Source organism: Apodemus sylvaticus, chromosome 7 (genome assembly GCF_947179515.1).
Source record: "Apodemus sylvaticus chromosome 7, mApoSyl1.1, whole genome shotgun sequence".
Classification (NCBI taxonomy): domain Eukaryota; kingdom Metazoa; phylum Chordata; class Mammalia; order Rodentia; family Muridae; genus Apodemus; species Apodemus sylvaticus.
Window position 1 is genome coordinate 4,912,656 of NC_067478.1, and position 14,753 is coordinate 4,927,408.

Genomic DNA, 14,753 nt, shown 5'->3' on the forward strand with positions numbered 1-14,753 from the left:
TGTCAGTGCTTCTGGAAATGAGCAGTTCAGTTCACAGGTTAGCAGTGGCAGCTCCATCCACTCACAAACACTCAACAGCAGTCTGGTTCGGTAGAGTCGGGATAGCAAACAGGAGTCCGCAGCAGTGGCATAATCTAGTAGAGACAGCCAGGCTTCAGCCTTGGTTCAAGTGAGCAGGAGGGACCCAGAGGGACCCCAGGAGAAGTTCTTAGCAGTACCTCTCTCAGAAAAGGAAAGATCAGAAAAGAATTGAGACCCACAAGTGTTGCACAGCTAGCTGTACCAGCAAGCCAAGTTCTGTCTCCGTCACTCCACGGAGTCATATTTACACCCTCCAAACTTCACGTGTCCTCCACATGCTTTGCCTCAGCACAGGTCTTGCCTCAGTACATGCATCCAGTTAGCCCAAGTCCTCGGATGAGGCATGGAACTGCAGTACACCACCAGAAGTTTTTTGGTACATTTCTCTCTATGGAGTCCTGACAAATGCAGCTCAGCTACACAATGCAAGGCAAGCTAATAAATACATGCATCTTGTTAGCAAAGAATCCTTCATCAAGTGTCCTTTTATGTGCTTGCTTTAGCAGAACATCTTTTCTCCTGTGTCTGCTTTAGTCAAATGTTTCATCACACGTCTGCCTGAGCCTTTCACACATGTATCCACTTTCATACATTTTCTCCAGCAAAACACCATCCAACTGATTTTACAAAGAACACTTACATTCAATCTGGTTCTTAATGACAGTTTTTGGTGCTAGTAAGTGTCCTGTGCTGTGAAACCATACTTGACAACAAGAAGTTAAAGGGAAAAAGATTTATTTTGGTTCAGGTCAAGTCACTAGGTTCTGTTTTGTTTGTTTTGTTTCGATTTGATTTTCTTTGTGTAGTCTTGTAGTGAGACTGGGCAGTAAGACAGAAGTATCTGTAGCAAGATTGCCACCCTCCTGGTGTTCTGGGAGCACGGGATAGAGAGGGGGCTGCAATAGCTCCTCCAAAGGCATGCCTTTAATCACCCACTCCCTCCAGATAGGCTCCACTTCCTCCAGGTTTCACTGCCTCTCAATAGGTGGACACCCAGTCTTCAACACATGAGACCTTTGTGGGGGTGCATTCCAATGTCAAACTATAGTACAGTTTGATTACAGTTAGTAGAAGAGATTTGATAGACAGCTTAGCAAGGCTAGATTAAACATTAATGTACTGTCACCACAACCCACAGCAGCAAGTGTCCCAAAGCCAGGTTTCAGACCTGCGTGGTGTTCCTAGTTTAAGGAGTGAGAAGCAGACATGGCTCAGTTTGCACAGGTCATGGCTGAAGTGGGTGACTTCGGTCGCTTCCAGGTGCGGGTGACCATCCTGATGGGCATCCCCAATTTCCTGTCTGCATTCTTCATCTTTAGCCAGGTCTTCATGGTCCTCGATGAGGCTCACCACTGTTCAGTGTCCTGGGTTAAGAACCACACTTTCAACCTGAGTGCCGCTGAGCAGCTGGCTGTAAGCATACCCAACGACACAGCAGGCAGACCTGAGTCCTGCCTCATGTTCCAGCCACCTCCTGAAGGTGCCAGCCTGGAAGACATCCTGAGCCACCGCTTCAATGAGACACAGGCCTGCGACGCAGGCTGGGACTATCCTGAGAACCGGCCTCAGTCCCTCAAGAACGAGGTAGGATGGCCAGTTGTCTGATACCCACTTGTGTGGTGTGTCATTTCCTCTGTCTGACCTTGTGCCTTTGATCACCCTCTGTTGTTCTGCCTGTATGCTTGTATATAGCTACCTATTGTCTGTGTGCTTGTATATAGCTACCTATTGTCTGTGTGCTTGTATATAGCTACCTATTGTCTGTGTGCTTGTATATAGCTAGCTATTGCCTGTGTGCTTGTATATAACTACCTGTTGCTTGTATGCTTGCATATAGCTACCTATTGCCTATGCCCCCCTTTTCTGGCCATCCTGTGCTTCTCTTTGTCCTCTGTTGGCATGTCTCTCATCTTCATTTTCTATGTCTGCTTTGCTCGTGATCCATCAATGTTTCTTTTTCATCTGTCTATTTGTGGACCTAGTGGAACCAAGATACCCATAAACTGTTGACAGAGAAGAAAAAACCTTTACAGAGAAGGAGAATAAAAGGAAGCCTGGCTGCAGGCAGCAGACAGTCTGTCTGGGAGCTGAGTCCACCTCTGGGGTATTGTAGAAGGGGCATGGGCCACAGAGACCAGATGGCAAGTGTACAATAGTTCATAACCTCTTTCTCTTGTTGCTATTTGTTTAATGCTCTTGAAAATAATACATGAGTAAAAATTGGCAAGAGAAGTTGGAGATGGCTCTGTAGGTCAGGTACTCATTTAGGCTCCAGACCTAAAATGTAAAACGTCTATGCCCTATGGCCAGCCACTTTCCTTTATTTCTGCCCCCCACTTACCCATAACTCCCCACTACCTTTGTCTTCCAGAGTCTTCCTTTTCCTGCAAGTCTTCCTGACTATACATTAACCTATTCCAAAGACTCGTAAGATGCCATAGTCTCCTCCTGTCTAACGTCCCCTCCATTCGCATCTGCCCTTCTGCCACCCTGCGCATCCCACGTAGCTCTCTGCTTCCCAGCCCTGTCTAGGTCTCTTTCCACTGGCTTCTAGGATTCTGGAGAATACTTCAGACCCCACGATTCTTTTGTGGATATCATGTGCTTCTAGTAGCTCTATTCTCTTAGAAATTAAAGCAGATAGATATATTTCTCTCTCTGCAACCTTCACGTCCCAGGGGCCCTCAGAAAGCATCCTACATCGGGCTGAGGCATAGTTGGAGGAGATGTCTTAGCCCAGGAAGTATAGGAAGCTTGTCCTGGAACCAAGGCTACGCTGCTGGATCCCAGCTGTCCTGCCCTGCCTTCCTTGTCAGCAGAGGAGCACATCTGGAGAGTCCAGAGACCTGGGGAGTGGGCTCTGGAGGGAGTTCCATCTCCACATTCTCAACATGGTTCTGGTTGAAGATCTCAGTCCCACAGATTAAACATTCACTCTCCTCCCCCCCCCCCCCCGCCGCCACATTATTTAAAAAAAAAGCATTCATTTTTAGATGGCTTTGGAGACAGTGTTTTAACTAACGTGAAACATTTACTTTTTTGGATGGGACTATAGTCCTTCCAAGTCTGAGGGCGTGTCCTGCCTGGGACGCTCCGCCCTGCCCCTCACCCTGTGGAACTAGACTGCTTAAGGATACTTCTCATCACTGAATCTATTAGCCTGATCACAGGATTCCTACCTGGCCTAAAAGAATCTAGACCAGTAGTGATCAAATTTCCTGATGCTGCGACCCTTTAATAGAGTTCCTCACGTTATGGTGACTCCCAACTATAAAGTTGTATTCATTGATATTTCATAACTGTGGCCTTGTCGCTGTTTTGAATTGCAATGTAAATATCTGTACTGCAACCCCTGTGAGAGGATTATTTGACCCCTTAAGGGGTTGAACCCCACAGGTTTAGGGGTTCATTTGACCCCTTAAGGGGTTGAACCACATCACCCTGTGGCTTCACCTTCTGGCTCTGACTATCCCTCTGGTGTTTGGAGCACACTTATAATTAAATTGAATTGCTCTGCCCACCTGGCCAAACAATAGTATCTTTAAGGTCCATTGAACCTTCTAGATTGCTCTGAGCCTACTCTATAAGCCCAGCCCGCAGCATGTGCTGCTCTATTATGTAATTTCATCCAGCTCAGATGGTGTGGGCACAGTCAAAGGAGAGCGGTGTCCCATTCCATCTTCCCATCTTCTGAGAACCCAATGGTCATGGAAGATATAGGTCCTTGGTACAGAAATACAGGGTGAGTGGACTCTGAGGCCTAACAGTTGCTTCTTCTACTTTCTTGAAGAGGTAGTGGTTGTTGCTGGTGGCACTAGAAAGCTCCCCAGAATGTTGACAGAGAATCAGGAGTTCTTTGCAGACAAGATCAGAAGAAAGCCTGGCCACAGGGAGCAGGTACATGGTTAGAAGCCCCAGAGAAGGGAGAGTCATGGGCACCAAGACTGATGGGAAGTCTGCAAGGAGCTGGGACCTCTTTTTGTTTGTCCATTTAATCCTCATAATTATAATGTGTATATTTAAAAACTGACAGAGAAAAAGCCTTGGTTTAAGGGGACAATCACTGAGATTATGAGCTCAATCAGTTTGGTACATTTTTGTTTTGAAACGGTTATTATTTTATGTGTATGGGTGTTTTGCCTACTTGCATGCCTGGTACCTGTAGAGGCCAGAAAGAGGGCGTCCAAGTCTCTCTGGAGCTGGAGTTACAGGTAGTTTTGAACTGACATGAGGGTGCTGAGATGTGAGTGTGTGTGTGTGTGTGTGTACTTGTGTGTTGGGGGTAGTCACAGCATGTGTATGGTCAGATAACAGCTTGAAGAAGCCAGGCCTATCCTTCTACTGTGTGAGTCCTGATGACTGAACTCAGGTCTTCAAGTTTGGTGGCTAGCGTTGTTACCCCTTGAGCTATCTTGCCAGCTCACATTTGGCGTTTGAAAAAGTTCAATCCTTTTCATTTATCAGTAAAAGAAGTTAGACGTTAACTTTGTTCTCCAACAGCAAATAGTGGTTTGATCTCCTTAAAAGGTAGCCACACAGAACTTGGGCAAGAGGAGCAGGGAGGGAGTAATTACTCCAACAAATCCATAAAGCACTGGATCTGCTCATGGGCAGACAAAAAAGGCGCAGCCTAAATGGAACGCATCCTTAAATGACAACACCCACCAGAAACTCTTCATTTGCCCTGGAGGTTCCAGGGCAGATATATGCGTGGGGCCTTTTCACACGCGTGGGGCCTCAGAATAGTCTCCAGTCTCCGTGGGCGTAACACTATTTGGGCAAGGGCCAGCTTTTGGAGAATCTCTGATGTGATGGCCTTCTGTGTCTTCCTGACACACTTCTCAGCCACAGGGGTCATCCCTAAGATCATCTGGGTCCTCACAAACAAGAAAACAGTTTGACAGAGGCACACCCCCATTTCTTTTACAGTTTTGGATGAGCACAAAGAGATCATTGAAATATGCCTGTCTGTGGGTACCCAGACACCACAATCCCTCTTGTCTAGAGTATCAAAAAGTGAAAGATCCTAAGACTCTTTAGCAATCCATGGTTGCAGGCATGTCAAAAACCATCAGCACTCAAGACAGCTCAGCAGGGAAAGGCACTGCTGCCAAGCGTGATGACTTGAGTCTGATTCCTGGAACCCGCATGACAGACAACGAGATTGGACTCCAGTAACTAGTCCTCTGGCCTCTGTATACATGTTATGGCATGCACATGCATATGTGCACACATGTGCAGGCACACGCACAAAGTAAATGAGAAAAAATAAATAGCATGTTCTCATATGGAGACTTGTATGTTAGGAGACAGTGGTGCCATGCTCAAGACAACTTGTTTAAAGGTCCATGTCTTGTCACTTGGAAATAGTAACCCTTTACTGAGAAATTGGCCCTATCAGGCCAGCCTGGTGACATGTCTACAAGGCATTTTTTTTTTTGGTTGCCTATTTACTTGAGAGGGCCCAGGCCTCTGTGTAAAAAACCCTTCCTAGGCCAATTGGCTTCAGCTTTATAAGAAAGGTATCCTGGGAGCAAGCAAATCAGCACCATTTCTCCACAGTTTCTGCTTCGGTTCTTGCTTTTAGATGCCTGCGTTGGCCGGGCAGTGGTGGCACATGCCTGTAATCCCAGCACTCTGGGAGGCAGAGGCAGGCGGGTTTCTGAGTTCAAGGCCAGCCTGGTCTACAGAGTGAGTTCTGGGACAGTCAGGGCTACACAGAAAAACCCTGTCTCGAAAAAAAACAAAAAACAAAAAACAAACAACAGGGCTGGTGAGATGGCTCAGCGGTTAAGAACACTGACTGCTCTCCCGAAGGTCCTGAGTTCAAACCCCAGCAACCACATGGTGGCTTACAACCATCCGTAATGAGATCTGACCCCTGTTCTGGTGTGTCTGAAGACAGCTATGGTGTACTTATATATAATAAATAAATAAATCTTTAAAAAAAAAACAACAACAACAAAAAGATGCCTGCATTGGATATTGGATGTCCTTGATTATGGACCATAATCTGTAAGCCAAATTAACCATTTCCTCCACAAGGTGTTTATGGTCACAGAAAATCAGAATTGGTACCAGGATAGTGTTGTGCTGAACAGAAGCATGCTTTGTTGGGGCTTGTGGAAGACATTGGAACGTTGAGTGAAAAGCAGTCAGGTGCTCATCTGTAGCATCTCAGATACCAAGAGAAATACAGATCCTGGACGTGTGGCTTGGGAGGTTTCCGAGGAGAGCAACAACTATTGGCATTGGATTAATCATATAATGTTCAGAAATAAAACCTTTGCTTTGCTGGGATAATGGATGATGGTCATCTGGGACTGAAAGCATCTATGATTAATAGAGACCATCACCATCGAGGTGAAATATTTTGTAAAGTGTTTCCTTAGAGTCAGTAAACAGAAGCTAGGGTCTGGGGGTTACTGGGGAATGGCTTCATCTCAAGCTGGTAGCTGAACTCGGCATTATGTAAGGAGTCTCCCATGACTTCTGACTTTGAAGGCATGAGAGGTTCAAGGCTAAGGAGCTCATGAGGCAGCATTAGAGTCCCTGAAGAGAGTTCAGAGGTCAGCCTCAGGTGCAGTAGAGACCCTGGGATTGAAGGAGTCATGGAAAGAAACTAACACTGCTCCGTGAGGTACATTTGGAGTCCTGGCAGAAAAACCAAAAGAAGTCACTGGTGAAGGGAACAGCCTCAGTTCCAGAGGACCCCTCAGAATACTGACAATTCCAGGAGGATTGGATAACCATCAAGGACAGCAGCATATGTGGCTGGCTGGGTGGGTCCATCCTGATGGGATGGGGGGGAAGGGATGGGGAGTCATCCTGAGCCTATGAGCTTAGCTGTGTATGCTTTGGATAGTGGAGCCAGTGAGGTGGGGCTTCCCAAGCCCATGGTGTGTTACAGACGCTGGATTGAGTTCTGCACGCTGTTGGACTTAGGCTTTATCTGATTATTCCTAGTCTTCTGTTTGGGAAGGAAAGACATACATAACTTGTTTTTGTTGTTGCTGTTGGTTAATTTGACAGGAACCCGTAGTTCAGAGAATTTAGATTTTTGAAGAGACATTGACATTTTAAAACTCTGAAAATTTTACTAAAGACTGTGGGGGGTTTTAATGTTGTAGTGTATTTTACATTATTGATGTAAGATCTTGGGGATAAACAAGAGAGGAAAGTTACCGTGTAGTAGGCGATGTATCTGCTTATTGACTTGACAAGGGTGAAGCCCTTGCTATTTTGCTATCAACAAATGAGAGTCACCTGGAAGTAGGGATTCTCAACTGAGGGACTGTCCGAGTCACATTGGCATGTAGACATGTCTGTGGGGACACTTTTTCTTGCTAATTGATATAAAATGGCCCAGCGCGTTGTGCAGAATGCCACCTGTAGGCAGACAGACCTGAGCCATATGAGAAACGTAGCTGAGAACCTGGGCCCAGGGAGTCCAAATGCAGCATTGCTCCTTTCCTGCTTCTCCTTCTGCCCTGACTTGCCTTCCTTCGATGATGGACTGTATAACCCAAGAACTGACACCAGCAGTCTGCAATCTGTCCTGTCTCCCCTTACATGCTACCTCCTACCTCAGGCTCCCCTGGCAATGTACACCTGTGTCACCTTTGGGATTTTGTGTCTTGATCCATACTGTAATCCTGATTTCTGTCTCTTGGACGACACAATGGAGGACTCTGCACACCAACTCCAGGTCCTCTTCTTGAATAGACCTTTCCTTTCTATAACCTGCGACTTCATATTAAGATGGAAACACAAAGCACACTGATTTGAAGAGAACATATTTTATGATAGATTGTGCTCTTGAAGACATTTCCCCTGCTTGAAGTACCTGCATACCTAACTTCACTAAGATGGAAACATGTCTGGCCTGCCTGGCCTTCCTGTCCATGTAGGGCGGTGAATCAAGATGGATCCACTGTCAGTGAACCACAGCAGTGTCCAGGGAACAAAGACATTTGAACAGGATGGAAGGAAAAGTGCAGAGAACAGCATTTCTTAAGGCTCTGGAGGCGTGAAGTGCCTAGCATAGTTTGAGGGGTGCTGGCATGAAAGCATCTGGGAAATATCCTAGGTGCAATGCCAAGGAAATGAAGCCTCCTAGAAACCTGAGAGGGGCACTGAAGGTTAGGGAATGGGGGGAGAGAGATAGATCATGGGATGTGCTTTTAAGAATGCGCGTGGCATTCTGTAGGCCACTACAGTGGGACTTGGGCAGAACCAGCCACTGTGCCAAATCCATTTGGTAAAAGCCAAAGAGGGTGATGACTCGTGTGCCAGGTTCGAACCTTCCATCCTTTGCTGTCTGCCATATGACATCTGCACCTGAGACTGAGCACACTGGGGGCCCTGCAAGTCTCGGGCACTGCTTCCGAACAATGCAGTAAGCATTCATCAGGACTTAAGCTGCAAGGGTTATAGAGTAAGGGGAGGTGGCAATGGTCTATGGACCAGGGCCACCAGTCTTAGAAGAGCCTATGACTTGGCATTTGTGTCTGCAAAGCTCTGCACATGTGTGCACTCACTCACACACACACACACACACACACACAAGCTCTGTGGCCACAGGTTCAGCACACAGTTATCCCAGCTAACCTAGACTGGGAGCATCTGTGTAGCAGCTGCTGGTCTAGAAGAGTTATAGATAACCTGATCATATCAGGTCACATCCTAGTCCACTTTATTTCCATTTTTGCATGAGTGGAGACCAAGACACAGGCAAATTGGCTAACAGGCTCAAGGTCACACAGAGCCATTCAGCTCTGACTGTGGAGCCTGGCTGCAGGATGTCCCCATCTGTTTGCATTCATTGTGAGCGATATCTTACTTTGAAGCAATTCTCTATAGAGACAACCCAAGCTGCACAGAACAGGGAAGCACAACAGTTAAGTTTCCTGTCTTGCCTCGCTTCATTCAGAGGCAGTTAGTTCACCATCCCTCACGTCCTGCAAGTCCTTCGGAAGGAACTGTTGTCCTTGAGAAGTGTGAGTGTGGCAACTCCCAGATTGGTTAATTTCTTGCTAAGAAATATCTAATCAAGTGGGTAGGTGTAAGTTTTAGTTCATTTATCCATTAACTCATCTCAGGAAACATTCTCTTAGCCTTCACTTGGTTTAATTTCATGCGTACATCAACAAACACGTCTCACCTCCATCTACTGCCAACTGACTTTAAACCAAGGGTTTCCAACCAGCCAGAGTGCTTTTGGTCAGATTTGAGTATTGACTATGAAAAGGCAAAGGACAGCTCATGCCGGCGTCTTTCAGCCTCATGGATAGTTAATTTTGATTGTCAACTTGATTGGCTCAAGAAACACCTAGCAGGCATTTCTCACCTTTTGTCATCCTGACACATTATTGTCTACAAATCCAACACTTGTGAATCTAAATACAGGGGGAAACTAGCCAGGCATGGTGGTATAAAACTCTATCCCAGTCCCTCACATGAAGGCTTTGGTAGGAACCCACTCTTTGCTGGCACACAATGTATAGCTGTAACACTGGGAGTGTCTTCACAGGGCAGGTTCCCACCTAAGCATCCCTGAAGGGGCTGATCTACACTAGGGCACAGAATTTCCACTTGGGGCCACAGCCTGGCAGGCTGGGGACCAGTGTGTGTGTAGTAGACTTGGATATGTGGTACATATGCTTCTCTGCTTGGTACTCCTAGTGTCCTAGTCAGGGTGTCTATTCCTGCACAAAGCATCACGACCAAGAAGCAAGTTGTGGAGGAAAGGGTTTATTCAGCTTACACTTCCACATTGTCATTCATCACCAAAGGAAGTCAGGACAGGAATTCAAGCAGGTCAGGAAGCAGGAGCTGATGCAGAGGCCATGGAGGGATGTTACGTACTGGCTAGCTTCCCCTGGCTTGCTCAGACTGCTTTCCTATAGAACCCAGGACTACCAGCCCAGGGATGGCACCACCCACAAGGGGCCCTCCCCCTTGATCACTAATTAAGAAAATGCCTTACAGCTGGATCTCATGGAGGCCCTTCCCTAACCAAAGCTCCTTTCTCTGTGATAACTCCAGCCTGTGTTAAGTTGACACACAAAACCAGCCAGTATTCCTGGTGTGGTCAGCCTGTCCCTAGGTAAGCTGACACTTTTCCCAGGGAATCTATATTCCTCTTCCCACTCCTTGTGTGCATATACATCTGTCCCGACCAAAAGGGACAAGTCAGCACTCTTTAGAATTCTGATCAAACTGGGGGCATTGGAAGGTAACTGGGCAGCCATCTGTGAAAACTTGGCAAGGCCCGAGTGGCTTACATAGGAAACAGGCTGTTCGTTAGGAAGCAGCTATGAGAGTGGTCAGAAGTTTCCAAATGTTACATTCTTACTGTGTCAATACTTTTACATGGTAGTCTCTATGCCAGAAAAAATATTCAGCAATTCTGTGTATTAAGTAATTAAGTCCAAATAGTTTAATGGTAGGTATTCTGGCACCAAGAGGTAGTTGTTTTAAGCATTAATACCCAGAGCTAGGCATCATGACAGATGATGCCTATAAACCCAGCGCTCAGGAGACAGAGGCAGGAGGATGGGTTGTTCAAGGTCATCCTGCCTATAAAGTGAGTTTGAGTATAGCTTGGGCTACTAGGCACCCTGCCTAAAAACACACAAACGAAGAATTCAATACACACTGTACTGGCTAGTTTATTGTCAACTTGACATAACCTAGAGTCAACGGGAAGAGGGAACCACAGGCGAGAAATTTCCAAAATCAGATTAATCTGAGGCTGTATCTGTAGGAGATTGTCTTGACTGGTGATTGATAGGGGAGGGCCTGGCCCACGGTGGGTGGGCCCATTCCGGGATGGTAGTCTTGGATTAAGCATGAGCCAGCGAGAGTAAGCCACCCTCCAGGGTTCCTGCCTCTGCTCCAGCCTGGACTCCTGCTCCAGCTTCCCTTGGCAGTGTGAACCAGATAAACCCTGCCCGCTTTTAGTCATTGTTTTTATCATGGCAACAGAAAAATAGAAAAATATCCTACTTAGTTCTTTAGAATGAAACACACTGACAGGCTGTCTGTGGTGCAGGGGCTGCACAAGCACCCTGGTCTCCTGACACTGCGGCTGCCCTCATTTGGGGTTTTCATTGAAGCAAAGGACAAGACACAGTGTAAATTGAACGTTGTTGGAATTTTTAGGCAAGTTGTGATATTGGATAGAATTCAAAGGTTGCTGTATTTCTGTGTAGATTTTTGTTTTATTTTATTTTATATATGTGGCTGTCTTCAGACACACCAGAAGAGGGCATTGGATCCTATTACAGGTGATTGTGAGCCACCATGTGGTTGCTGGGAATCAAATTCAGGACCTCTGGAAGAGCAGCAGTCAGTGCTCTTAACCGCGGAGCCATCTCTCCAGCCCTTTCTGTTCTGATTTTAACTACCACGTACCAGCTGTTTTGCTGGGAGGTGCCTTGGTGTGCAGTGAAGCTGGGGGCCCAAGACAGCAAAGTTGACCCGGGCACTGCATCTGCTCTTAACATGAGTATGTTTCTTCCTCAGTTTGACCTGGTGTGTGATCGGAAGAACCTGAAGAGGACCTCCCAGTCAGTATTCATGGTTGGACTCCTCATTGGGGCCCTGGTCTTTGGGCCTGTCTGTGACTGGTATGTGCTGCTGGACCAGCATGCTTTTAGGCTTCTGGGGCTGGCTCAGTTATCCCCCTGGAGCCATATCAGTGGCCATCGAGATAAGTCCTATTGTCTACTTTCAGATGGGATCCCAGGGAAAACCCCATCTCCCCACTCTGACAGAGGGCCAGAGTAGGCTTGCCTGGGGGCTTTCTTGATTCGGTCTTGGGAAGGCTTCTTCATTTCAAATCCTATCCCTGTTACCTCAGGATTGGCCGCAGACCCTCGCTCCTAATGCAGCTGCTTCTGTCAGGGATCTCAGGTATGGCCACAGCCTTCGTGCCCAGATTCGAGCTCTACATGGCCCTGCGCTTTGCCTTGGCTACTGCAAACGCTGGATTTTTACTCAGCACCAATGTCCTGCGTGAGTATTTGGGCTCAGGAGCCTTCTCCCTCAGAGCCAGAGCCCTGAAATTACATGTGGGAATGGTATTGGGCAATGGCACTGAAAAAGGTCCTAGGAAAATCCTCTGTGCTGGGACCCATCACACCTCTGATATTTGGGAAACCACCAAAGGGGAGTAAGGAGATTCCACCCAGCCTCAGCCTTTGTTTTCACAGTTTCAGAGTGGGTGGGGCCGTCCTGGAGAACACGAGCCATGGTCCTGGCCCAGAGTCACATTGCCCTTGGGCTGATGGTGTTAGCAGGACTGGCCTATGGCGTCCGCAACTGGAGACTCCTTCAAATAATAGGCACTGCACCTGTCTTCCTGCTCCTCTTCTATTACTGGTGAGGGGACCCTTGCCAGTGACAGGCCACCCTAGTTGGGAGCACTGTGGCAGGATGCAGGGCCCAGAAGAGGGAGCCTGTGGAGCTTGGGGGTTGGGGAGCAGTGTGCCCTGGAATTCTGGGTGGCTGAACAGAGCTCAAGACCCCAGCCTCACGGCCATGTATGGTTGACAGGGCTCTCCCAGAATCTCCACGGTGGCTCCTGTCCCAAGGAAGGATAGAGGAGGCCAAACAGTTGGTCCAGAAGGCAGCCTTGGTGAACGGCAGGCCACTTGCCCCGGAGCTCCTGAACCAGGTACCCGTAAGCAGGTGAAGGCCACCCCGACTCCAGCCAGTCTCCATGCCTGTGTCCCGGCCCCTCACTCTGCCCTTCTTGTAGCTGGTCCCTGAGAAGACAGGCCCCTCGGGGAATGCCCTGGATCTTTTCAGACACCCTCACCTCAGGAAGGTGACTCTGATTCTCATAGCCGTCTGGTAAGTGTCCAGGGATTTGTCCCTCGGTTAGGACAGACCCAGAGGGTCACCTCGTTCCTCTGCTGTGTGTCACTGGAGGGTTAAACAGAGGCTCTGGCTGAGATGGTTTTTCCTCCCATGTCTCGGGGTCTGAGGGATGCTTGGGTACTTTGTAGGTTTATGGACAGCCTGGTGTATTATGGCCTCAGCTTCCAAGTGGGGGACTTTGGCCTGGATATCTACCTGACACAGCTAATATTTGGAGCAGTGGAAGTGCCTGCCCGCTTTCTCAGCATCCCCATGATGGAGAAGCTGGGTCGCAAGTGGAGCCAGCTCTGTGCTCTGACTCTGGCTGGCACAATGTGTATCACCATCATCTTCATCCCAGGAGGTACCAGGCTGTTTCCCTTCTCCTCCCTGCATGGCTAGAGCCATTGCCCCATCTCCCTTCAGGATGTAGGGCTTCCCCAGGGTGCAGGTATCGCGGGTATCACTTGAATAGACAGGGAGGTGTGCAGCCTCAGGTGATGGGCGTCCTCTCTGTGTGGCTGTCCTGCACTTCCTCCAGATCTTCCCACGGTGGTCACTGTGCTGGCGGTAGTGGGGAAGTTTGCCGCATCTGCTGCCTTCAGCATTTCCTATGTGTACACTGCTGAGCTCTTCCCCACCATCATCAGGTAAGAGCTGCTGGGTGACTTTTGGTCCTTTGCCCCGGGGATCTAATGCCACCCAGTTCCTCTGTTCTTCTGTCCCTCTGTCATCGGCCCACAGCCAGCCAGTGAACTGCCTCTGGGGCCTAGGAAGTCTAGTGCCATTCTCCAAGGCATGTGTGGACATAGGCAGGCCCTGGTCATGTCAGGGCCAGAATGTGGGACAGAAGGAAGAGCTGAGAGGAGAGAAAGGTGTGCTCCCAGGAGAGGAGCACTCTGAAGGGAAAGGGAGTTTGGGTCTCTTGAGTGACAGAGGGAAGATTGAGGGGGCTGGCTGGTCCAGGAAGCTTGCCCCATGGCCAGACCAAAGGTGGCTGAGACCTGGGTCCTCACAGCTGTGGAGAGAGTGCAGCCTCCAACAGTGGGCAGAGCCTCAGCCTGTGCTCTTTCCCCAGGCAAACAGGCATGGGGTTGGTGAGCATCTTCTCCAGGGTCGGTGGCATCCTCACCCCCCTTGTGATGCTGCTGGAGCAGTTCCACCAGGTGCTGCCCATGCTCATCTTTGGCAGCCTCCCCGTTGGGACAGGCCTACTGTGTGCTCTGCTGCCTGAGACCCGGGGCCAGACCCTGAAGGACACCCTCCAGGACCTGGAGCAGGGGTGCCCCCCACGGTGAGCTCAGACTTGCTGGCCTCTCCCCAGGCCCTGGCCTCCCGCTCCCTTCACTCTATCTGCTACTGGGAATCGTGGCGCCCCTTGGCACCACAGATATCTGACTGGCTTTAGAGCACATTTCCCCATCTTTAAGCAGGAAACATTAAGAGAACCATCATATGCAGTGTGTTGGGTAGCCGCTGACTGTCTTTTGTGCCCTGCAGGTCCCACAAAACAGCACCCCAAACAAAAGACATGGAGGCTTCAGAAAGGACTTCCAGCCTGAGGATGGCTGTTGTGAGCAGTTCCTACTTCTGACTGTGTTCACTAAGGTCCAGCCTATCAAAGCAGAGGGTGGCTCACGCTGTGTTCTTGTTTGAATGGCGTCCATTGCGCACAGGATCAGACCAGCCGTGTTCCTTGTCCCTGCTCCACACTTCAGAACCTGGCGGAAACACCAAGGACAGGGACAGTACCTCTCTTCTTCCACACCCCTTGTACATAAACCACATCCCAGCACCATGACCGG

The 14,753-nt window shown here is 48.6% G+C and overlaps 1 protein-coding gene across 1 annotated transcript; it reads left to right on the plus strand.

Annotated features, from left to right (window-relative positions):
* Positions 1-1,287: 1,287 nt before the first annotated feature.
* Positions 1,288-14,542, plus strand: LOC127689573 (solute carrier family 22 member 13). The gene is made up of 10 exons (XM_052189261.1): positions 1,288-1,665; positions 11,611-11,714; positions 11,948-12,102; positions 12,300-12,468; positions 12,643-12,763; positions 12,848-12,942; positions 13,098-13,312; positions 13,490-13,598; positions 14,027-14,242; positions 14,449-14,542. Exons 1-10 carry the CDS (start codon positions 1,288-1,290, stop codon positions 14,540-14,542), a joined length of 1,656 nt encoding a protein of 551 aa, XP_052045221.1.
* The last annotated feature ends 211 nt before the right edge of the window (positions 14,543-14,753 follow it).